Source organism: Fulmarus glacialis, unplaced genomic scaffold, assembly GCF_000690835.1.
Source record: "Fulmarus glacialis isolate BGI_N327 unplaced genomic scaffold, ASM69083v1 scaffold32147, whole genome shotgun sequence".
NCBI lineage: Eukaryota > Metazoa > Chordata > Aves > Procellariiformes > Procellariidae > Fulmarus > Fulmarus glacialis.
The window spans coordinates 14,763-40,990 of record NW_009221833.1 but is presented as its reverse complement, the minus strand read 5'-3'; the positions used below and the strand labels follow the sequence as shown (position 1 = coordinate 40,990).

Below are 26,228 nucleotides of genomic sequence, written 5' to 3'. Positions count from 1 at the left end.
GTAGGGAAATGATAAACATTTGAAGTTGGTTTTCTGTTTAATGCAATATGAACAAAAAAAATGGTTATTGTTTAACTGAATTTGCCAGATGAGAATTTTGTAAGTTTTATTTAGATTGGAACTTTGCCTGGCAGGACAGCCATTTCATCTTGCATGCACAGGTGTGTATGAACTGTGAAGGAAAAGGTGAGATGAGAAGTAAAGAGAGTCTGAAGAATGGCTTTGGACACAAGTGGTGTCAGGTAACTGAGTAAAAACAATGCCTTAAGTCCAAGGAACAGAAGATGGGATCAGTTTGGCTGGTCTGGGAGTGCCAGTGATTTTCCTGATAGTTGCAATAAATGTCCACAAAAATGTAGGCTTTGATTTTCTTTCAGAGGGGTGAAGAAGTGAGGGAATAAAATGAAGATTAACAACCTAGACTGATTATTTGAGTGGAAAGTGTTAAAGACAGTAACTACTACGTTGGAGATAATTAATCAAAAGCAAGGGTTGATCTCCCACTGTTTGGGTCAAGGTGCTTTAGTAAAGCCATAACAATGATGATTTTAAATATCAATATTGAGTGAAGTAATAAACGGGGCTTGCAATAAAATGATGGCTCAGTAAAGGTGTGCTCAGTAAAGGTTCAGCGAAATATCGGGTGCTTGGTCAGTGAAGATTTTGATGCTTCATGCCCCCCATCCCATAGATACTACCCGAGCGCTTGGTCATTCTCAGTAAGAGCTGTTGAGGTTTGCAATGCTCTTTTGTCTGAAGTCTGGAATAATTCAAGTTACCAACTTCTAAGATATGCTTCAGGGCTAATCTCAAGTTTATTCTGTCTGCTGCTGGAGAGAGGAAGATTGTGCTGTAGGCAGAAAGGAATAGCGTTCATTAGTTCTGAGTCAATTAGCAGAGAACACCATGCATGCTGTCCAGGAGGTGCTGGAGCAGACTATTGATTTCCTTCACACACACCCCGCCCCCCAGCATCACAGAGAGAGTTTATTTCCTGGGCAATTTAGAAGTGGAAAAAAGCTTTAATTGCAGATGTTCTGCATCTTTTTCCTTTACTAAGATTTGGTGGGTTGGAGGAATAGATTAGGATTAAGAGGAGCTTTTAGATTGTGGAAGAAATGCTTTTTGAAGTTGGCTGTATTCAAGTGGTTATATGCCATAAATTTTAAGGAAGTTATTTTAATTTTTAAATGAATAAAGGTGGCTTAGGAAGAGGGGAAAAGAAAGCTTAGTAAAATTTAGCTGTTTTGCGATGAACCACACACTTCTCCAGAAGTGAATGGTAGTACCTACAGCAAACCAGGGAGAAATCTAAACATGTCATTTTAAATAGGTTTACATGCTTCTGAAACCGAACTGTCAGATTGAATCTCTCTCAAATCTGAAACATAGTTCTTTGAAAGTCTTTGGTTAAAGTGCAGAATCTGAAGTAGCTCTGCAACACTATTGCTAGGAAGTATGCAAGATAGTCCTTCAGCACTGCTAACAGAATATTCCTGCATGCAAAATCTGTCATGCTCAGCTCAGAGAAAGATATGACTCCTGTTTCTATCTAGTATCATATTTTGAAATGTTGCTCTTCCTATTTAAGTTTTGTGTTTTGTTTCCACTTAGGACAATTAAAGGCTGCTAAGCGAAACTCCAAACACCTTTTCTAATAATGTAAAATTACACCATTAAATGTAAATTTACCTTTTAAACAGCATCACCACTAAATGCAAGTAACATATCTACACATTGGTGATGGATTATTGTTGAATAAACATAAGGTGGTCTTTATATATGTTTGATGCTCTAGTAGCATAAGTCTAATGATTATTTTAGTTTTGTATTTCGTGGAATATCTGATGGACTCTTAAACACAGCCACGACTTCTAGAAGGTGATGTCAAGGAGAAAAGCAGAGACAAACTGAATTAATCCACCTCTGTGGACTATAAACATACGAACGTAAAAATTTGTTTTGTATGAACCCATGATTTCTGATTCGGGGCTTTTAACTTCCACACTGGTGCTTTATTAAATATCTCTCATATATTTTAACATGAGAATATCAGCCAATGCAGTGAGAAGTGAAGGCACTCAGCACCTTGCAAAAGTCAACCTGTCACCACATGCTCTAGTAATGCAATTTACTTTCTTTTCTTTGGGTTTGCAGGCAGGAGCTTCCCAGGTCATCTTCACTAATCCACTGGAGATTGTAAAGATTCGGCTGCAGGTAGCAGGAGAAATTACTACAGGACCCAGAGTCAGTGCCCTCTCTGTTATAAAAGATTTAGGCCTTCTTGGTCTTTATAAGGTATGTATTTCTGCTTTGAGTGGCTTCATCATTTTATGTTTTATGCTAAACTTTTACATTGTTGAAACAAAAACTGTTAAAAACAAAGAAATCTTTTGAATTTAAAACCAATCTTTTCCTGCAGGGCAGCCCCACAGTGGAAAACTGAAGAAAACCCACTTCTATATTAATGGCAGTGGGATACAAAAAAATACTTCTCCATTCTATCCTTTGGGCTTTTATGCCAAGCTACAGGGAGTCCTGTATTGCAGACCTGCTGGCTTCTGGCACTGATCATTTCATTTGGTGGGGTTTTGTGAAAAGTTTCTTTAGCTTTCCCTGTGTGTTATTCTTATGTTTATTTTGAATCTCTGTTATCTCTATTGTTATCTTTGCAGCAGGATATTCTCTTTGTCTTAATAATTTGATGGCAGTGAAACAGTAGTGGAGTTTAGTAGGATTCAGATTTTTAAGAAGTTAAGTGGTGGGATTTGTCAATAACAAATTCCACTAAAAAAAAAAGCCCGTACTGTACTGTACTTCAGCAAAATGCCAGTCAACAGATTCCTTCCCTGCAGGTACGTTTACTACCATCATTACAGATCAGATGTAATGGAGCAGAAGCTATTAGTTTTCTTAAACAAGGAAGAGTATTTCTTCCTGTATCTTTCCGCCAGTGCAAGGGTTAATACGTAAATTCAGCACTTGTGTTAGCTGTGCACTTACAAAACATTGTTTTACGTGATTTGTCCATAGACCTGCAATAATATTATAAAAATGTGCAAATTTGCTTTTAGAGCTGAAGCTTTTGTTTTGAATTCGGTGGGTCAGATTCATGACCTAAAGATTCATTTCCTAAAGATCACAGGTACATGGGACAAAATCACCATTTCTGTTTGCAGTAATTACACAACTGAGGGTACTAAAAATTCTGCTGTTCTTTAGAATTGCCTTACCATTTTGTGAATAACTGTAAGAACTCATTTTAGAGCATAAAGTATCTGCATGAAAATCATTGAAGGGACGAGTTTCTCTTTATCAGGTCTTCTGCTTAAGCCTCGTAGGGTTTGTAATGTGTGCTGTCTGTTATTGTAACTACTGGGTGACTGGCCTCGGGTCCATTGTGTGCAGGCTGCTGGCTTGGAGTATACTGGTTGGGTATTTAGGCCAGGAGTGATGTTTTTGTAACATGCGAGCTTTCAGGGTATGCAAATGAGATTTTTGGACATATAAGTGCTTATCTGAGCTTTGTACAGAAGGAGTTATTTAGTTGGTAACAGACTGATGACTGAAGTTACTAAAAGAAGAATATTAGATATGTTTTATTACGAGTATTCCACTGTTTTTACAGCATGCAAATTTCTGTTAAGGAGCTCTTTAATGCCAGGTTGTGGCCAGGAGCTACTCCTTGCAGTATTATCATAGGCCACTAGTTTTGTCTCCCTCTATCTTCCCTTGACTAAAAGACTCCCATTTTGCCACGGTTTCCCTCTTTTTGCCAGCCTTCCTGTGCAGCTGCTTCAGTCAACCAGATGACCATCAGTGGAGATCACTCTGGGGTCTTATAGTCCTCACTGATATTTTAGTAATGCTTTTGTGTTTGGTGGAAATAATGGCATGCAAGGTCTTGCTGCTTCCATGGTTGTGGCTTGTTGTCAGCAAGATGTAAGGACAGACCTTTGTCACTTTCTTCATCGCATTTGGACACATCTTATGGAAAAGGTATTTATCCTAGGTATGGTGTCAAGATTGATGTCACATACTGCTTACCGAAATTAGACATGAACCTTGAATCTTCCTCATTCTAGGAACTTACTTTAGATGTGTTTTATTCTTTTTTCAAGTTCAACTCTGCATCTTCTGTTTCCTGAGACATTTTATTTTCTGTTATTTACCTGGTAGATCAAAAGAGTTGGTACTCCCTGGGCTCAGACTGCTTGCTAGATATCAATTTTGACCTTATTTACAGAATTTATTTGTATTACGTCTGTTTTCTGTGTGACAGGGTGCCAAAGCATGTTTCCTCAGAGACATTCCCTTTTCTGCAATCTACTTTCCTGTTTACGCTCATAGTAAACTGATGCTTGCTGATGAAAATGGCCATGTGGGAGGGCTTAATCTCCTTACAGCTGGAGCCATTGCAGGTAATTTTGCAGAATGTTTTCTAGAAGTAATTTTTTTTCTTTTAGTGAGTAATATTTAATATTCATTCAGTAGCCCCATATAAAAGAAGGGTACTGTACCATTGTATCTGATTTAATCTAAATTTGATCACTGTTATCCTTAGTGGGAGGCGATGTAATTTTGATGAAAGTTAATTACATTTGCATAATGTGGATAAACAGCGTAATGCAGCTCAGCAACTTGTAGTCAAATTTGATCTGTCTGTCTCAATGGGGTTTTACTTGTTACTGTGCTCTCAGAGTTGAAGGCTAATTTGAATCTTTGATGAACATAAAATGAGATATCATAAGAGCTAAGAAGAAAATGACTTATCTAGTTTTGGATTCCTGAATAACTGAGAAGAAACTTAGTTTAAATGTAATTGCTAAAAATAGGGCATTAGTTTGTAAAGAAGCTGAAATTAAAGCATCATACTCTGAAATTTACAGTATTTTAAGGCTTCTTAAAAATGTTTAGTATAAAAAGCATAGGCAGTTGTGATAAAAAGTTGTTTTTCTTAAATGGCAAGTGGTATAAAAATACTAGATGTGGGAACTGTAGTGGTGGATATTTGAAAATGTGGATACAGGTGGCCAGATTCTGCACTGCCGTGGATTAGATCACTAGGAAGAAAACCAGGTATCTGCAGCCTCTCAAACGTGTACAATTCAGTGTTGGAATCTGTGCAGTTTAGAAACCTCACTGGGCTGAACAGACTTTATGTTACTTGTTGCAGTCGTAAGGAATCACTATATATACATCAACCATGAGCCGTCTGTGTGTAAAGAGCAGTTTCCCATGCTGGACTTGATACAGAGCTTGGCTGCACCTGCTCTTTGCCAGTTGGTATGTTCCTCGTGCCAGAGGGGAAGGGAGAGACCAGCTAGGAAACTAGTAACAGATTTTAGCCCTGTTTATTCTCAAGTAATGCAGAGCTGCCAACAATGGAAAATTATTTAGCTTACTGTACTCATAGAAGCACATATAAATATCATTATTTAATTTGTACCTCATATAAAGACTCACTGGTTTTAGATTGCAAACTTCACAGCTTCTCTTCGTTTGTTTGATTAGCGTTTCTGGGTCACTCATACTAAGTGATGAACCCTATTAAAAATGTGTGTAAATCTTGTGGGCCTAGTTTTATATCATGTACAGGAATCTGCCTTTCTGAATTGCAAACTTCAAATTCCCAATGGCTCGATCTATTCCTGTTGTGCACACGCTGCAGGGAAGAATACAGTCTGAACATATCTGCCTGTAAAGGAAAATCTGCTCTCCATATGGTTGCCATTAGTGTATGCTTGTAGGCTTAACTACATTGCTTCTGTTTTCCTTTAAAACCTCCTGAATTGACCAGCAACACTTTGGAGATTTTATGATCACCTATGCAAATCAGTGACTTGTTAAACTTTTAATTCAATGTTAACCAATAGTAGAAGTTCAACAGAAGTCAAAATCAATTTCGAAATTCTAAGTCAGAAGATGGTTCCTCTTTTTTAAGAGGTTGAAATTCTGTCAGTATTCAGAAGTATTCAGAAATATCTCAGATAACACAGTTATATACTGTGGAGTACATTTCTGAAAACTTTCTCCTTTCCTTTGACTAGAAAGCTGAGAGTGGTGCCTTGGAAGTGGAGATTTGTTCTTCCATCACTGTTGGCTAATATCACGCTGCTGGTACTAAGCAGACTTGTAAAACACCTTCATTGTCCTCAGTCTTTTTATGGCTTGCCTATTGAAGTAAGCAGCATCTATTCTCTTACAGAACAGTCCAAACAGCAGTACAGACATATTTCTGTAGAATAGGTGTTTTAAGTAGTAGTTTTCTTATTAATACCTTTAACAAATGGATGTGTAGGATTCAAGTTCCCAAATCAATCATCTATGTAATTTGCAAAATATGTTGTAGAGTATTAGCAAATACAGTAAGGTTGCACAACTGATTTTTGTCATGGATATCTCTTATTATGTATATAGCATATGTGTGAATTTAAAAATGCTTCTTTTATCTATTTGAAACTACTGTTAATGACAGACCACTAGAAGATGTTGAGAGACTTGCTGTTGATGATAGTTTATTATTTTCTTTACTATCAATTATAGCCTTTAAATTTAGAAGAAACTCAAAAGGATTATACCAAGAACAAAAGTTTACATTAGCATCAAGTGTAAGAACTTGCAATTTTAGTAATGTCTAATTCTTGCAAAAAGTATTAAAGTTTGCAGTTGCATTTTTCAGTTAGAAGCGTTTCATCTTTTACAAGATTCTTTGTGCAAATTAAACGTGGTTTTCTTCTAAAAGGTGTGCCTGCTGCTTCTTTGGTAACCCCTGCTGATGTCATCAAGACAAGACTGCAAGTGGCAGCTCGTGCTGGTCAGACAACATACAGTGGAGTTATTGACTGCTTTGGAAAGATTCTAAGGGAAGAAGGACCTTCGGCTTTTTGGAAGGGAGCTGGAGGTGAGAAATGCACTCTGAATATTAAGGCTGACCCTGAATCTGCAAATTAGCACTTGCTTTGTTAAGGACTCAAATTAGAGCAGTATTTACAAGGTCTGATTCTGAAAAATGTAACATTTTGTTAAAAATATTTAGCTTCTCTCCTGAGAAACTTTTCTTTGACACTATGATTTGTAATATTTAACAGCTCGCGTGTTCAGATCTTCACCCCAGTTTGGTGTTACTTTGGTCACTTATGAACTTCTGCAGAGATGGTTTGATGTCGATTTTGGAGGCCTGTAAGTCAAATATTTGCTTTCAAGCTTGCACAAAAAACCTGTCAAATTAAAAAAAAAAAAAAATCTTACTTTTTTTTCCTGTGCATGGGACCACTTAAACATGGTGACTTTGAGCACCTGTACTGAAAATTACAGTATGCAAAAAAATCCCCCCATCCTTATATAAGTGAGAGAAACTTGCATGCTACTTCTAAACAGATGAGGAGATAAAGAACCATTTCATATTTATTTTAATACACTATGTAAAATTTGTATGTCCATTGTAGCAAGATATTTTGTTCATTTTCCCCATGTCACTGGAAGTTAAAAGAATTTACAAAGCTATCAGTGAAAATGTAACTTCAGTTTTGGCCTTGATTTCCTGTTAAGTAGGAACTCACAACTTTACTTGACCATAGAAGTGAATTAATTAAGGTCAGCTTTAACAGTCTCCCATACTCGGTCAAAAGCCGTAAGCATTTAGTCTAGATTTTGTAGAGTTACTCAGGATTAAGAAAGCACTTTAAATAAAGGAAAGGCTTTTTTTCTTTTTCTTTCTTCAAACAGCAAACCTCCTGGATCAGAACCTAGCCCAAAAACTCGAATTTCAGATCTTCCTCCTGTTAACCCTGAGCACATTGGTGGATACAGACTTGCTACAGCTACATTTGCTGGTATAGAAAATAAATTTGGTTTATATCTTCCAAAGTTTCGATCTCCTGGCATCGCCTCAGCTCAACCAAAAAGTAGCAGCTGAATCCTGAAAAGATGTTTCAACCTAACAAAGTGATGCAGTGGAAGAAGTTCGCAAGAGTAGTACTGTATTTTTTCCAGTCAGCTGCATGTTGTTCTAGCTGAACTGAGCTTGCAAATCTAATTACTCCTTTCTAATATTAATATATACCTGCATTTATTTGTTTATTTGCACACAAGGAACTGATTGAAGCTGTGGTTCTATGCCTTGTTTTAACCAGTGGCATGAATCTGTGGCCTAGACTTTGCCTTGCACAGCTTGCATTTAATGTTACTGTACATATTGTACATCTTTGTACAGAGACATCATGGCATCTATATACGTACATTTATATAATGGGTATTGCAATTCAAAATAGTTTGAAATGTACAGAATGTTTTGAAGGAGTTTTGTTAACAATCATGTGACAATAAAACATTTAAAAACACTTAAGTCAGTTCATTTCTTTATGTTTATAGAAAAGTTGCCCAGTATGATCCCCCCCCCGCTCCCCAGATCACAGAACAAAATGTAAAGATTAGATGCACCCATTTAATGAATGTACAGTACAGGACAAAGCCTCTGAGGGAATGCATTTCACTGCTAGTTGCAGCAAAGGTATTAAAATGCAACGTGCTGATTTTTAAGTGTAAGAGAACACAGTAATTAGATGAGCACATGCAATATCTTATTTTGCAGCAAGGAATTATCTTGAAATACATGGTTATACTAAATGTGTAATAGATCTTACCTCTATGGTAGCATATTTAAAACACAATGAGATATTTGCCAGTTACTAGTAGACTCAAGAATCTTTACAGGATTTATTACTCAGTGCTTTTTTTCCAGAATGGAAAACTTCTTGTAACAAAAATTGAAGGCATCCTATTTATTTTGAGATTGTTTTACCATTGAAAGATTAGGTTATTCTGGAAAAAAAAGACTTACTTTTATGTTCTTTTTATATGAAAAACTGATTTTTTTTTTTAGACTTCCAGTTGAGTGGAATGCTAAGTAAAAGGAGAGGAGAAGGGAAAACCTTGAATGAACTATTTCTGGCTTAATGTCTGCCAAAAGTCTATCTGGTGTAATTTTTAAATGCAAAAATGTCAGAGGAAATAGGGGAGTCTAGATTTCTACAGTCCTAGAGGAAAGGTAGTTATACTAACCATACAGCCAGAGAAGAGGTGGGTGGGTTTCCAGCCTTGCTTACTGAAGTATGACAACCTCCAATCTTTAGTTTTACATGTTTCTTTCAGGGTTAAACATCCTGGAGTACAGTGTATGCCAGTGGTATAAACTGATTTGAGGCTCTGTTACTTTCTTGCTCAGGTGACAGCAGGCCAATATGAAGAGTTTTAGTCAGCTTATGAAGAAATGGCTTCTTAAAAACGGAACACTACAAACAAACACAAGCCCTCCTTCAGCTCTAGCCTCTAAGCAAGATGCAAAATCTTTTGGTGCTGAATAATATTCAGTGAGCTAGAGGTTACAGTACGTTGAACTTGGGCAACGTGCATATATATAACCCCATTGGAAGGTTTCCGGTCTTTATTTGTTTTCTTCTGTTTAAAGAATTACCTGTTCTGTGCAGTTTTCTAGAGACAGGCTTCCCAGGAATGCTCTCCCATATCTGTGTATTTTGTTCTGCACTTTTCTAAATAGATACGAGAATGGTAGGTACCTACTAGCATTTAATCTTAGTCACAGCTTGTTGACTGACTTAGGAGACTTTACAATGCAAGACAGCATTTGTATTCTAACAGCTCCAAAACTGGACAGTGTGGCTCCCAGGATGATCATTTACAGTACCTCCCATCACTGTTGGTCTCTTAACGTTTGCAGGTTTTACCACATTTTTAACCTGTACTCAACTATTTTGTCAGGGAGTAACAGAAACAGGAATGAATACAGAATAGTTTTGTTGAAAATTATTAAAAGGTTGAAATTACGTAAAACTGATGCCATATGACCTATATGTTTATGCCACAATCCATTGAAAAAAAGCCTTATGTACTGGATTTCTGAAAATGTAAGTCTGAAGGAAATGTATTATTAAATGAGAAGTAACAATCTCAGTAAAAAAACCAAAGACAAAACAAAACAAACCCAAAAAACCAGCAAGACAACAGAACATTCTGCTCGTTAAGAATTCTTGTGCCTAAACGGTAAAAATCATCACATGATGTGCCTGTTCTTTATATAGTTCACGTTTCTCAACTGAGCAGATAGCTGCTGTCGTGAGGTTAAGGAAAACATAGAAGGCAAATGTCAAACCGAACAGCATGATTTTGCATTGAAAAGAGGGGGGACTTTCAACAAGTCAACACCAATGGAAGCCTAAACACATTTCACTTTCAAACCCACTGAAAAAGAGTACAGAACTTTTGTTCTGTAACACAAAACTGCTGTTACTGCTGCCTGTGTCTCTATGAGCTGCTCATAACAGAACTGAGACAAGGAGAAATAGAAAGAAAAAAACCCCAAACTTAAAACACAAACAATGAAGAAACAGTAAGAATACTTCTGGACATAAAGCTGATTAAGGAATATAAACCTATTTCCTATTTTTAAGCATATAAAACAGCTCTTCTGGCAAAACAATAAGCTTTTAGCAGATTAAGAATACCAGAAACAAACCTAGAGTCCTAACTTAAAGGCATCAATACTGGTTTAGTGCCTAATTAGTACAAGTCAGAATATTTACTAAAAAAATATTTACTAAAAAACAAAACCAAAAGCAATAAACACCCCACCACTCCGAACCCAAACCCAGTCTTGATGGGAAACTATAAAAATTTAACCTTTAACAGAAATTCCAACCATTCTGTTTCAAGCCATTGAGAGGTTTTGTTTCAATAAAAATGTTAAAGATCAATGAAAACATCTTTCTTTAACTTAATACGGAAAATTAGTAGTAAGTCTGTAGTTAACAGAATGCAAATCATCATACTAGAGAAATTAAGTCAAAATCTAGCTCCTTATCCTTTGGGGGGAAAAAAAAAAAAAAATTGGTGACAGTAGCCTTTTTCCTTTTGGCTGATTGCCATGGTAGGAAGCGGACGTTGGGGGCAGAAAACAATTCCGTGATGTGTGTAGTAAAGTGAAAGCAGCAGCTCCCAGGAACCTTCTACTCTCAAACTACTGAAGGGACAGAGATTAGTGGTCAGGGTAGCTGACAAGTGCTTATATAATATTTATTTATGAATCAGTCACACCTTTTAATGCACCAATTCAAACAAAATAACTTGGTATTAAACATGTATTTCATTAATTCAGGTCCAATTATCAAATAAGTTTGTAACTGCAGACAAATTTTTATTCACATATATTACCCACTACCAGAGTCTGAGGCTTATCTATATATAAACAATGAAACTTACTTTGAACATATGCATGCATATCCATGGGTAATTTGAAGAGTTCAAATTAAAGAATGCTTTAGAGATTTACTACCTAATGAAGGTTAGTCTGTGTAATATAGAAAGTTTAGTTTAGAAACAGAACTTTTACTTTTCAGAAATAGATGCTGTTACAAAGTGAAAATTTCAGAAGCCCAATAGCAAATTTACACCAGGTTAGTGTTCCAGCAAAAGAAGTTCCTTGCAAAGTCAAAGTTAACTGTATTAAAAGTTACACAAATCCAAGAACGTGCTTGTAATTGATATATAAAAACTGACAATGCAAGATCTGATTTTCAGAGTCCATATTTTTATATTGAATCCATATATTCCTCCCTTAAGCTATTAATTGAACTGACACATGCTTACACTTTTAAGATTTGCATCAAATCATTCACAAGTCTACCACTGCTGCCTATTTTTAAAGATCTACGCTGGTATGCGGGTTGCAGCTTCCTCTTCTGCGTCAGCTCTGTTAGCGTTTATTTCTGCCAGTGTTCGACCAAATCGAGTCCACTCATCACTGCGAGGAACGGCAATTTGCTGTTGACAAAGAGAACGTTATTTAAGCCTACTGATAAATAAAAATTGAGCTCATTTTGAACAGGAGAGTGCTTAAAGTAATGTTCAGAAGAGGTTCTGATAGAAAACCTTACTTTTATTTAGTGTAACTTTTAAAATAATCTGAACATCAAAAGCTCTAACTAACAAAAGAAGCAGAATTTGAAAATCCTCTAAGTATGTAATGGTACATTACAAGCTTGCATGATACGTCTCCATCTGAGAGACTGCCTCCAAAGGGGAATACTAATGCCATGTCCTCATCCAATCAATTAGTTACATACTACTGCAGTACACATACTCGCAATAGCAACAGCTTCCCTGTAGGAACGAAGTCAAGACCTGCTTCACTGCAAAATTTTTTGTTCGGCACTTCTCAAGCTATGATCAGAATTCACATGTGCCACAGTTACAAAGAAGATAAAATCTCTACAAACAAAACCATTGATTCTTTCATCTTATTTCACCAGCCTTACAATAATGTTTTTACTTTTTGATTGGCTGCCAGATAGCATGCTAAAAAGTTATGCTAAAATACCTGAAATAGACACAAAAAGGAAACATTAATTTGAAAATAAAAATTAAACCTTATTCCTCTAACCACAGGGGAAAAAAAATTAAAAGCAAGTTGATAAATAAGAGTAAAAGTCAAAGAAACTTGAGCGTTTTGTAATGTACTTTGCACAGTACATGGTATACATACCTCTCCCACATCATATATAACTATTTGTCCCTCTGAATCACCTACAGCTATCTCTCTCCCGGAATGCGTCCATCTCACACGGTTCAGAGCAGGATTGCCCTCCACAGTAATGCTTGCAGTTGGCACCTGTATCCATTTAAAACACATTGCTAAAAATGCACGAGGATTCCATAAGCTATAGATTACAGAACACACCTAGTCCCTCAATCTTGTATCAAAAGAAGTGCCCAGCGTTTCAACTGAGGCCAGAGTATGTGGATCTCAAAGACTCTCAGTGGCCTTAAAGCTATCACCAGTGACATGACCAAAACAACACATCTTCTGTCCCTTGGCCAAAGTACAAACATCCTCTATCAAAAAGCGCATCTGCACTCTTGTCATGAGACAGGAGGCGCAGACATGCATTCAGTCAGGCAGCAAAGAGGAGCCCTGGGATCTCAAGAAAGATTATGACAGAGGGCAGGGATGAAATCAGCTGCTTTGGCAGGTCAAATCCTGTCCGAAGACTAGAATGGGGTAATTCCGATTTGAAGCCATAGGCTGGCATATGCTCCTACAGAACTGCTCTTTCTTCTATATGCAGTTCTAAGAAGGTGAAATTTAAGTACTGAATACCTGTCAGGTTCTTCCTCTCACCTACCTCCAACCAGTTCAAGTCTCGTAAAAGATTTATACTATAATAAAGTTTATAACTCACACCAGAAAACCCAAACATTCAATTCTCTAAGTTTAGAAACAAACTACAACTTCACTGCAGTATTACTATGGCAATAGTAATATGGCGATAGGAACAACGGTGGTGTGTGGGTAACAGGTTTGTTCACACTGTTAAGCTATAGGCTGCCAAGGCCGTATCAGGGGAGGTCTATAATCACTTTCATAACATGGATCAGTGTTACACTGAGATGTTTTGCACTCTTGTTACAGGTAAAACAATTTAATTACCGCTGTTATTCATTATGAGGAGTCATTTGAGTTACAACCCCGTAATCAAAGAATGGTATCTATTACACAGAAACTACTGGAACTACAGAATATTTAAAAACAACAACAAAAAACCAAACCAAAACGTTATGGTAAACGCCTGACATTTTTTTCGAAGTGTACAAACACGTTTCCAGCTACATTTGACTGACTGCCTCACCTCAGTATCATTGTTGAGATTCCACAGGTCAAGCCTGCCCATCCCATCCACGCAGGCAAACAAGGCAGGGTGAGTTGGAGACCACATCACATCATAAACATAATCTGAGTTGTCTTCAAAAGAGTAGACGGGTTTGTTATTCTGAAAAAAGCAAACATAAGAATGCAATACCCAAACTCTGCACTTCAAAATTACAAAGCTAACGGGTAAAGCAAAATACAGAACTTCTCAATAGCATTATCAGCAATAACTAAAAAGTGATTCACATTTTGACTTACTTTAAAAAATGCCTCTGTAAAAAGCAGCCAAAAATTACTGCTATTATTAAAGGGATGCTTTGCAAAGCATGCAGCCTGGCTGCTGCTGGTAGCTGGCTGCTACTATAAAACAAATCAGTAGCAAGCCAGTATTGTAAGAGATTGTAAACTTAATGCATTAAGAATCTTACAAATCAAGCCAAAGATAATTCAGTGACAGCACTTCAGGCTATTACTGAGAGATTCTAACTCTGCTTCCTCTGCTTTGCATTCCTCAGGGCATGAAACTAACAGAGGAGGAGGTAATTCTGGCAATGGGCATGACAGATATTTCAATTGTGAGCCTCATGGAGTTTAACCGACATCAGTTTTGGTGCTGTCCCTTAGTCCTCCACAAAATTGTAGCAAAACATTTGCCTTATGCATAATATGAAAGTAACTGATTTTACAACATGATTTACATTTGATTACATTGTAATCATTCTTGATAACAAAGGGCAAAAGGATGAACAGAATGGATCAGAAGTATACAAATGATGTACAATCTGAAAGCAAAGCTTTGTGTTAACTATAGTTTTGTTCATCAGCTGTCTCCTCTTTGCAGGACTGCTGCTAGGAACCTAGAGAGCTTCACCCGATTTGACTTCAGTTTACTGAAGTTTCTTAAATAGCTTACATTATAGCACCACCTTGTGTCAAGGACCACGAAGAAAATCACTGAACTATCTATTTAAGTTACCTTAGTTGTCCAAAGCTTTACTGTCCAGTCAAAAGAAGAGGTGACAAAAAGATGGGAGAAGTCTACAGGTCCAACTGCTGCATGGCAGTTGATACCTGTGATTGGTCCCTGGTGTCCTTCAAACATCTCACTGATTCCAGCTTTGCTGTTTTAGAATATATAACCAAGGTTAATTTATCTGGAAACCATACATGTGCAGACAGAAATAGCACTGAAATGCAATTTAAATATAGCCACAAGAAGATTTTGCTGCTTTGTATGGATGTTACCCCGCTGCAAAAGGCTTCATCACAACAGGATCATGAGAAGACCAGGCTTGAATATGGACCTTAACTTCAACATCTATTTTCTGCTAACCTTAAGTGCCAAAATATACCACAGAAAGAAGAGACTCATTCAGCAGGTACCAGTCCACACATTTAACTACACTGTTCTCCAAGCAATAGCTAAAACTTCCATTCACACAAAGAACAAAATCCAGTTCTCTGGAATAAGCATAAAACTTCCACTGACATAAGAGGAGTTGCATGTACCTCACGGACACAGCTTTCAGACATAAAACAGTAACAATATATCCCTAATAGTCTCCTACCAGAAGCGATGAAAAAGAAGGGGGGAAGAGATGGGAAGGATGTTACACAAAAGTGACACAATTTGGGGTATTTTGGAACCAAAAAGCTGTGCAGCAAGGGTGATGGGTATCTGAGATGAAACCTGGACACTCAATTATACTTAAGAAAGCAATTGATAAGATACAGTCAGACAATTTCAAAATAGATTGAACAGCAGGAGAAAAGCTAGCCAATTTAAGATTTGTGCGTGATGTTACTGTACAATTATCTATAGAACCGATACAAAGTTTGGAATGTTCTGCTACAATTCAAATGAATAAAACTGCAGTGACCTATGCTGCCCTCATCAACACAAACAACTCCCAGTCACTGAAGGCAGCACAGTACCAATTCAATATTCCAACTTCTTCTGTTTTTAATGACTCGGGGAAAAGTGCGCACTGGAATTCGTATACAGCTATCTTGAACTCCTTCAAGACAAAGGAGTAAACGCACTATAAATAATTTTAGGAGTGTAAAGCATGCAGGGACTCATCCTTTCACTATTTTTATTTCCTTTGAATAATTAAAGTTTGCATTTACCTGCCATGGCGGCATGCAGTGTACACTGAGCCTTCTTCACTGCCAACAACAAAGTTGTTGACATCTCCAACAGGGAAGGACATGCAAGTAACAGCCACAGCCTTGGACTGTTTGTGAACCAGCTCCATGCTATCCTGTAGTAAAAATATCAGCAACTTACTTTTAAAAAAAAAAAAAAAAAATGAAATATTAACATCTACAAAGTCATTTAGATTTTTCAATAGTAGGGTTTTTTTTAATATTTTACTTGTACAAAATTGGGCAGGAATAAAAAAGTTATTTTGTGTTAAAACTGTGTTCACCACTAACAAAAGTGCCACAAAAATATACAAAAGGATCAACAGACAATATGTGATTCCATGAGCGGGGAAATATTTTATCAAATACTTACCAAGCTACCTCAAGTATAATTCTGTGTATTGAGAAAATGTTTATTAATGCTTTTTAGATTCATTAAGTTTTTACTATATATTCATTGGAATAGATACTATATATATCCAGAGTTATCTTACCTGTGGTTGGGAAAGCATGTCCAGACTCCAAGAGCATATTTTCCCATCAGTTGAGATACTAATCAAATTGTGAGCATTCTGGGTCCCAACAACATTTACACAGTACACTGGGTGCTAAGAAATGTAAAATACTATCAGAAAAAGGAATTTCCAAGTAATAACCAATTCTGGTATAATTAATATACAGTAAAATATAGAGCTTCACCATTTAACAAAGCATAAAAGGTTGATCACAGTACGGTACAAAGAACACTCCCCTATAAAGCTGATATTTGTTTTTCTGACACTTTGATTTTTATGAACAGCCCAGTTCTTCAGTGATAGCATTGGCAAAATATGGACATAAACATTTAAGCATTATCAACCAAGTGCACTGGACAGAGTTCCCTAGAGGTTAAATACATCTCAACAGGGAACAGTCCTTGAAGATATTTCACCCCCTACCGTGTGAGCAGCAGCTGAAAGCGGAGTTCTCTGCACTGGGGTTCTCTTATTGCTGCGATTATCCCATAGCACTATTTGGCCTGAGTACGTGCCACCAACCACCAGATTGGGATGAAATTTTGCAAATGTAGCTGACATCACTGCTGACTGAAAGGGAAAAAACCAAACAACAAAATACACAAAAACCTATCATTCAATGACACTATGTCTAAAACTAAAGAAAACGGGACCAAATATCAGAGTAAGTTCTTTGCCCAGATTTATTTGATACGCTATTTCACTGTCCAATTACTTAAGGATTCACAAACCCTTGTGAACCCCCAGCAGTCTTTTAGTTCTAATTTGTATTCATAAAATGAAGTTTTCCTCCTCTTTTCTTTCATATATATGCATTTGTATTCCTCCTAGCACTGTTTGTTACCAAGGGAAGGCCCAGTAATGCACAAGATTTTAATAATGTTTTGCCACATTCTGTGGTCATTTTCTTAGAGAATGTACAAATCCACTTTGATACAATAAAGTTACTTTTGCAATCTGGAGTTTGACAGTAATCTAACAACATGAGATTAAATTTTGATTCAACTATAACTTTTCAGAATTATGACATTTTGAAAATAAAGTGGCTATCCCAGGCTTGGCATAATGGAAGAGATTTGCATGTTTTTGTCTTTCAGAAAGCTACTAGAAAACCTCCACCTGCCTTTTTCTTGATGCATATGTTTCTAGTTTTCATACTTGCTCCATCTCCTCAGGCCATCTTCATTTTATTCAGTAAACTAAGCTCTTGTAGTATACAATCCCGCTCAATCCTCTTACACACAAACCTTCTTTGTGGTTCAACCATAACACAAGAAGGTTTTTTGGTTTTTAAATAAATCAAAATAAGAAAATGAGTTCTCAAACAAGACTGAATTCTGAATGATGTCAGAAATTCTGAAACAGAATAATGTTTCTAAACTGAAATCTCTAGCTATCAACATCTGTTTGCAAATACATATGGTTAAAGTGAATGCCAGCCCAATGAAATCATTATGTTGACAAGCACAAGGAAGGTACTTGTCCAAGTTCATCAACATAAAATCTTTAGCCTCCTGAAACAGAATCATACCTGGCAGTGAAAGACATACTCCGGGGTAGTTTTCTTGTACTTCATATTCCATACAAGGGCCACCCCATCAGGCTCATGAGGTGCATCCTCATTGTTGTTGTAAGAGGCTACAAGTAATTCTGGGTACTGTAAAATAAGTGGAAAAGACTCAAAGTAAGCAAGAATGACTAGCTAGTGATCCAGACAACCCTAGAATCTTTGTTTTCTTTCGCCAAAATAGGGTTAAAAAAAAAAAACAAAACCCACCAAAAAACAAAAGCCACTTTACATTATATAGAAATGAGAAATTGTCAGTTAAAACTAATTGTTTCAAACTCATAGCTCATAAAACAGCATTAACGTACACATTGGAGTCGTTCTGTCTTTCATCATAAACTTGCTTTTAAATGTAAAAACCAGTACTTTTAAGTGAGCTTTTTCCAGTGAAGCTAACAGTTATCTCTACAAAGTAGTCCATAAACCAGAAACAAATATGCTGAAGACTTTCTTCATAGTACAAACATTTTGCTACTTTTCACAAAAGATTAACAGTTCTGTTTACTTTTTGCAAACTATGGAGCAGGTAAGGAACACATTCAGAAATATAGCCTGTATCAATTGTACTTATAGAAGTGTCAAGTGCATAGAACTAGAATAATTTACAAAGATAACTGCTTACTGTAAGCATTATTTTTTACCTGAGATGACCAGTCCAAACAACTGACAACACGATGCTTTGACCAACGTTCATCAAAAAACTGCCTATTTAAGGATAGTTTCGCTCCTGCTTGAATCTCTCTATAAAGGCAATTAGCAGATATTAATCTTAGATAACTTTTTCAATTACAAATATTGCACATTCACAATAAAGTATTCAACATTCACGTTACCCTTCTTTGTCTTCTAAGTCTCTTCCACTGTAGTCAAAGAAAATGTTGATTTGCTCAGAAAGGGCTCTTTCGACAATCCTTGTGGAGTGGTCAAAGAAACTTAAAAATTCTTCAGAATGCAAAATTTGTTGTTTTTCCTCTTCTGTAAGTTCATGAGGGGCAGCTGGAAAAGAATTATACATACATTCTCTGGACTGCATACTTTCACCAATTCTTTCCAAGACAGAAAAAAAAGAGTATTTATCATGATGTTGGAAAATTTGTTTCCTAACGTCCATAGACTTTAAATACATTTTTACATTTTATATTTTGCTAGCCAATTGTTAAAATGTAAATCAAATTAATTTCAACTTAATGGAAAGAAAAAAAGTTAAAAATTTATTGATGCCTTTCTTTACACCACACTCAAAAGTCTTGAGGTGAACTGTACCTTCTTCCTCCTCCTCTTTTTTTAATGTTTTTTCTTCCTCAGGTTCAACTAATGGTTTTGGTGCAACCACATCATCTTCATCTTCCTCATCTAAAGAGAAACATTATGGTGAGACTGTCAATGTTTTCAAAGAGGAACAGTAACATTCCATATGAATCTCAAAAAAGCTGATGTAAAATGGTATCATTTAGCTTAAAGTGGTTATATTTCTAAAATGTAGTCCCCAGGATAACATTATCTCAAACCAAAAGATCACTGGAACACTGTCTACACCTGGATTTTAGTTGCACTAAATTATGTAGTTGTATAAACTGAAATAAGACACATAAGAAATTGTAAAGAATCCAAAGTAGAAATCTCTCTTACAAGCATTTATGACTCCACACAAAACCATGTGGTAGATGCATGTTCTGTGTAACATACTGACACATTAATGCTGCAGAATAAAGAAAAATCAAATGTCTAAAATAGTCTACAGAGCAGCTGCTTACTTGTGATCTGAAATCATCAGAGTCTAATGGGTCTTCACATGGCATGAAGATGGCTTACATTAGCTTTCAGGTTGCTATTCTGAGAGGCAAATTTTGCTAAAGATAATAGCAGGGAGATTACATTTTTTCTGTCATTCTAAATGCAAGTCTCATTATCTGTATCTTGTTTGGCAATGAGAACTTTACAGCAAAATGTGTTTTTCCTAATTGCAATGAATAACATAAAATGTTAATGCTCAGGAATACTGACAAGGTTTACAGCACTTTTTGCATTTCTGCATTTTATTCTTTGAATACTGTAAACCAGAAAATAACTTTAAATTACTTAGTGTTGTGGAATATGCATTTCCTGGCTTTTCTTCATCCACTTTCTAGAATAAGCTTCTGAAAAGACTATTTTTATTGGTTAAACAGCTATGTCATCTGTCTATAAGGGAATGGCAGGAGGAGTCTGCTGCATGCCTCATCACAAGTAATGAGACAGTATTGAACAGGGACTATGCTTGTTTATTGCAGCCATCTCCCTGACCCATGTTCAAAGTTATCTAACAACAAAAAAAGCGGGGGGGAAAAAAAATCCACATGCACGCACACACAAAAAAAAAGCGTGGTCAAGGGATGGGAACCAGCTGCCAAGCCATGGTCCCAGCAGCCAGGCCAGCTGACTAGATAGCAACAACCAGATGGTACTGCTAGGATTGTCTCTCTGCTATGAGAGATGGCAATGGGATGGCACAACATTTTTCTGCCTGACTGCTTCCAATCATGTCTTTCCCCAATGGCAAGCCTGTGCAATTACCAGCACTCCAGGAGGTCTACAGACAAGCCTTTACCCTGCAAACAAAATACAGCTTGTAGGCCATACCAGCTGCCAAACCACACACATAGTGATAGGTTTAAAGAGGTCTGAAAATCTTTCTAACTCCATAGTATAAGCAATAAAAATATAACTGTACCTGCAGGAAAGAAAGCTTTAAATGACACTGTATAATGCACACAATAATACAAACTCCAACTTAATCAAAATGATAATGACGTATGCCAATCCTACATTACTTGAAATTGAGCGATTTTTACGTTCTGACAAGTTTACAGAACTAGGATAAATGGCATGAATGATTTCAATATATGCTCATACTTTTGAACCAAATGGTGAAGGTTAAAATCTTTCCTTTCAAGGGCCTCAATCAGCCACAAAGGAAAACAGTAATCACTGTCTTTTCAGCCAGCCCAACCGCATTTGTCAGCCCTTTCTCCGTCAATGCAGCCAGAGCAATCAACCTGCCAAACATTCAGAATGGAAAAACAATCTGAAAATACAGGGTATAATGCACCTGCCAGTGAAAATGGCCATTTCAAGAAAAGCTAGTGATCTCAGTGACCCTGCTGAGGAGGCGGTGGTGCAAAGGGGAAAGAACGCGTAAAAGAATTCTTAGTGATCTCCACTCTCTTGCACATTGACACTTCCTTACAAAGCATGCCAATTACAGCTTTTGTGCTACTTAAAAAAAATGAAAGCTTTTTTGGGCAAAATAATCACGCGGAGAAACAGAAAGACACTGCTCCTTTTTAGATGGATTCGCATGTACAGCGGACTAGTAATCTGAAAACTGTATGACTTGTAGCAATTCTAAAGAATGGAATTCTTAATGTCAAATCACCAGAGGTGTGAACACTGACTAATTAAAAAATGTAATATGAGTTAACACACATGATTTTGAGAACAACAAATACAGGACCACATATTCACATTACAGCCACCTGGATAAAAATCCCCGTCTTGTTTGCCCTGCCAATCAATCTTGCAGATTTAAATGATGCCTTCAAATTCAGAAATGTGGTTTTGGGTCACCCTGGATACATTATTCTAGCTTTGAAAGTCCCAAATTAGAAATTTCAGCCCAACCCCCCATTAGTCATACTACACTGATTCTAAGTACCATTTTCAGTGACAGGAGTCAAATTCTTGTCAAATGCAGATGGTCAACCCCTTAGTGCTAAGTGACCTTCTAATCTACATATTTTATTCAAAAGATCATATAGTTGATTGCTCCTGCCTTTTAATGTTTGAAACATAAATGGCATATATTATACAGAGATCTAAATTCCTTCATAGTACTTTCACTGCATACAGCCAGCTGATATTACTGCATTTAAATGCAGGATACAGCACTTATTTTAATATTCTCAAAGTATCAAACTTGAAATTGAACATGTCATCTCACTGTGATTTATCTGTAACTACATAAATCTAAAACCTTCTCTCTAAAGAAAGAAAAGTCACATGCAAACTTTCCCATTAAAGGATCTGGAGAAAAAAAAAAAAAAAACAGAAAACAAAAAACCCACACATATACAAGTTCTTGACCTCCTTATCCGAAACTAGGATGCTTTCTCACAGAAGTTTACAATCAAAAAAGGCAGCATGAAGCTGTTGGACAACAAAAAAGGTAAGAAGTTTTTGTTTTAATTATTTACTCCTGTCTCTCCTTTATCTTAAATTTATTTAATAACAGGCCAGGTGCTGATATTTGCAAGGAATTGGCATAACAATAATATATTACCCAGCAAACACTGAAAAGATTCAATATACCATTTTTGAAAAAGTTCCACATCTAGTAAATCAAGAACCCACGATACAGTGGTGTACTGCAGTTATTTCAAGTCAGCTACATAAATTTGGAAACCTTAAAGGCACTAACTTCATCCTCTTTATTCATTATTGTCTGTACCTACTGGCATTCTATGCCACTTCAATTGTCAGTATACCAAATACAATTTCACATTTAAAAAAAGGCCGCTAAGACTTAGAAAAGTCATAGGGCCATGAAGAAAGGAAATGGGACTGTATGTCACATCAACATATTGATCAATATTCATTATAATATGCTAAGAGATTAACTCCATGTTATTTCTGACAGGCAAACAGGGGATCTAAGGTTACAAACTGAGCAGTAAAGACTGCATAAAAATAGCAGCTGCTTTAATAGCGACAAATTTCTTGTCAATGAATGCTAAAAACAGGTTTAATGAATGTTTAATTTTTTACTTTGAATTAACATCAAAATTGTAACGTATTTTGGCAAGACAGAAAGAAAAGCAATGCTGTAAATTAGGCTGCACCTAGCAATAACACTACAGAGTGAAGTTCCAGTTGTCCAAGTAATCTGTTGCTGCAGAGTAGGTTAATCAAAGTTAAATCATCTGTGAAATGGGTGGCTTTTGTTAAGCAGAATGTCTTCATATCAAGTTTTCCCATCTATATTTCACTGTACATTTAAGGCACGTACAGGATAATACATAAATATATATGGGTCTGTTATTTCTTTTTAAAATATTAAAATGTAAAAATACTACATTCACTATAACACCATCCAAGAAGCCAATCCTATGCACCGAATCATTAATACTTAGCTTAAGTCAGAATTAAAAGGACAAAAATGCTTCATATTTTCATCCTGTGTCTTGAAGACTTTACCAGACAATAATTCGTCCAAGAGTGGAGCTAATGCAATAATACCGTCTGCAGTTAAGTTTTGATTGCACATGCACAATATTGTACAGCAGCACTAAATAACAAGTACCCTGTTAGCCCAGGAAAAGCCTTAATTGTGACAGCTGAGCAGAATCATATTCCCCTATATGCCTATCTTTCTTTGGATTAACTACTTCAAGGACTCAAAACACATCTCTATTGCGTGTACTGGTGACGAATTTCTTTCCATGAGAATTTGAACAGTATGTTAGCAAATCACAAAGGAAGAGATCAAACAGTAATGTAGAGAGCAGTGTAGCACGAAGTACAGATAAGGAAAAAAAAAATTTAGCACCAATGATTACAGTACTCTGCGTGGTGGGCAACATGGAGCCTGCAGAACATTAAGACATATACCAGAGTTCACATCTAAATTGCATCTCTCTTGCTGAAACTGCTTCTGCTACCTGCTAGAAAAATGAGTGCATGAAGGAAACAATTTCAAATATATTTTCAGAGAGTAGATCTGAAAATCTGCTGCCTGACAGAGCATGCCAAATAAAGGCTAAATAACAGCCCTAATAACCAGTTGACCACACTAACTAAAAAACATGTCCACCAAAATGGGACAATGAGGGAAGCAGGCAGCAGTGTTATACACAGCATCATGGGAAGTGAGAAATGGATTTAGATAGTAGAAAAGGGGATGGCAGAACAAGGATGCTGGGGAATGGAGCAGTCTAAACACAGGATGTTCATGTTATGATGGTGACAAAAGTTATTAAAGTGTAATAATGGCATAGAGACGTAGACGCTTAGGTTTATTAGTTATGAAATAAGGGAGAACAGACTGAGTACGGCACAACACTTTTATCACACCAAAATAAACTTATTTGGTCCCTAAACAAAAAAGATGGCCATCATTACTGTATCACAGAATGACAAAAACCCAGGAAACGGACGTGCCAAGAGAACAAGAAAAAAAAATGGGCCTATTTTCCCTGCTATATTCCTCAGAATAATGAACCATTTCATGATTTCATTTCATTTCTTTTACATAATAAATACAGCTGCTACAGAAACAGTAGGGTTAGAAGATGAAGGCTACTGAAAATTCTGGAGAAAAAAATCAAGTGTGTGGGGAAAAAAAAAATAGTAGTACTGAAGACAGACACGTGTCAGTATTTTCAAAGCAAGAAGTTTGAGAGCACCAAGATCGCCATGCCTGACAGCATTTCTTACTTCTCTTCTTCTATATCCTTAGTCACTTACTTGTATACACGGGACCTTGAGGAAAGAGCAGCTGTGGGTTACACCCATCATAGGGAAAGCCCATAAAACAAGTATTGCAGATTTACCTTCTAAGTCTACTTTGGATGTGGGCATCTTCCTGTAAGAACTGTGAAACGTGTTTATTAACTTCAATTAATGGGGAAATTTAATATTCTATACTGTTCAGAACACAGTTAGTGACTTCCTGTGGCAAAATACTTAGCGCTCTAAAGATGACTCAATCGCTAATCACAGACTGAAACTGATTTCTAGGAGAGATCCTGATTTTATTGTTTTACAATATTATAACAAGAATCAATCTCCCTAAGATAGGCAGTTTCTCAAATTCTTTGAGGTCATATTAAATCAACATAGTACTGCCATAAAATAATGGATGTTGTGAGAACTGTTAACACATTAAATGCCTCCACCTCCTAAGGAAGCTGTCACATTTCAAAATTAAGAGCTGGGCATTGTATAAGAGAAAGACAATCCCATCTACTATTTTGGATACAACACTTCAAAGAGGTGAGGGTGAAGAAATGTGGAAAAGTCATAATTCCAGCAATTATACTTTTTGTCTTAGCATAAAGAGGCTATAGTGCCACTAACACTGAGCTCACATTCTAGCTCTAGCATCTAGGACTGCACGCAAAGTGGTCATTCTTTCATTACAAATGGAAAGGGTCACTGGCTCAAAACAGTTGCAGCTGAGAAGCCTTGTATCTGTAAGATAGTGGGGGGGGAGCTACTTCACGTTTGAATGTTGTCTAGGATGGTGTAACACGTCTGCACTATACAGAAGCATGAACATATAAACTTAGTCTACCTCCCTTCTCTAACTATGGAATTTTCCTGTTTTACATTTCTCAACTACTGAATACAGTCTTTTCTATCAACTTCTGAGATAAGTCACCTTCACATTTTAAAACCAGAACTGTCAGGTGAAAGGTACTCATTATTTAAATTTAACTGTTTGTTACACTGAATCCAAAACGGGCATCTCCAAAGGCCAACTTCAAGTCGAGGACATGACATCTCCCCTATGTAACTGCCATTTTGTTTGTGTTGCCATAAATATTTCCATGACAATTAGGAACTGTTTTAGTTTAATACCAGTCTTCCCCTACTTTGTATCTGTCCCACCAGACAGATTAGTTGTAGCTTGAATGTTTCCCAATTCAGGTTACAATATAACTACATAGCCATTGTGGCACACAGAAGTGGAACTGGTTTTTTAGTTTTGGTTTTTTTGTTTTTGTTTGTTCTTGGGTTTTGGTGTGTTTTTTTTCTTTTTTTTTTTTCCTTTCCCCAAATCAGTCTTAGCACAATTCAACCTACAGCACACGTAGACCTACACCTGCAGAATGACTGCACAGCGTATCTAATAAACCTGCTTCTATTTTCCTTTGTTCAAAAGCACAGCTCCAACAGCATTTTAAAAATCTCAAGATATGATAATTAAGAAAGGTCCGGTCCACTTCTAAGAAAGTGTGAACATTGGAGCTAACCTAACTGAGATGCAACTTGTTGCTGTACAAGGGAGCTACTGAAGATTACTTGTATGTGTAAATTCAGGTGCAAGCTCAACTTTCAAGTGTACTTTGTAAGATTATCTTTAGTTTACAGTATACTCAATAAAATAAATAAAAAACCTTCAGATTGTGAGAAGAAACAAGAATCAATGAGATAGAATATCTAATTTTATCTAACTGCACTTTGAAAATTCAGCATATTGCTTTTGTCAATTGTTTTAAAGATTTCAAAATTTTCT

At 36.5% G+C, this 26,228-nt stretch overlaps 2 protein-coding genes across 6 annotated transcripts in view; one reads left to right on the top strand and one right to left on the bottom strand.

Moving 5' to 3' along the window:
* Window positions 1–8,347, top strand: part of SLC25A12 (solute carrier family 25 (aspartate/glutamate carrier), member 12) — a 48,924-nt gene extending 40,577 nt beyond the window's left edge. The window contains exons 13-17 of the mRNA XM_009581257.1: window positions 2,158–2,298; window positions 4,283–4,421; window positions 6,746–6,904; window positions 7,092–7,182; window positions 7,729–8,347. Coding sequence (XP_009579552.1) covers window positions 2,158–2,298; window positions 4,283–4,421; window positions 6,746–6,904; window positions 7,092–7,182; window positions 7,729–7,918 — 720 coding nt within the window. The 3' untranslated portion in view covers window positions 7,919–8,347. The remainder of the gene's footprint in view (window positions 1–2,157; window positions 2,299–4,282; window positions 4,422–6,745; window positions 6,905–7,091; window positions 7,183–7,728) is intronic.
* A 2,730-nt stretch (window positions 8,348–11,077) lies between these two features.
* LOC104079269 (cytoplasmic dynein 1 intermediate chain 2) overlaps window positions 11,078–26,228 on the bottom strand; it is a 28,474-nt gene continuing 13,323 nt past the window's right edge. For all 5 annotated transcript variants that reach the window (XM_009581256.1, XM_009581251.1, XM_009581255.1 and 2 more), the window contains 11 exons: window positions 19,217–19,306; window positions 18,787–18,949; window positions 18,595–18,694; window positions 17,918–18,043; window positions 16,810–16,956; window positions 16,366–16,479; window positions 15,854–15,987; window positions 14,700–14,844; window positions 13,704–13,844; window positions 12,560–12,685; window positions 11,078–11,838 (listed from right to left, as the gene is read on the bottom strand). In XM_009581256.1, the coding sequence (XP_009579551.1) occupies window positions 11,725–11,838; window positions 12,560–12,685; window positions 13,704–13,844; window positions 14,700–14,844; window positions 15,854–15,987; window positions 16,366–16,479; window positions 16,810–16,956; window positions 17,918–18,043; window positions 18,595–18,694; window positions 18,787–18,949; window positions 19,217–19,306 (1,400 nt within the window). In that variant the 3' untranslated portion in view covers window positions 11,078–11,724. The remainder of the gene's footprint in view (window positions 11,839–12,559; window positions 12,686–13,703; window positions 13,845–14,699; window positions 14,845–15,853; window positions 15,988–16,365; window positions 16,480–16,809; window positions 16,957–17,917; window positions 18,044–18,594; window positions 18,695–18,786; window positions 18,950–19,216; window positions 19,307–26,228) is intronic.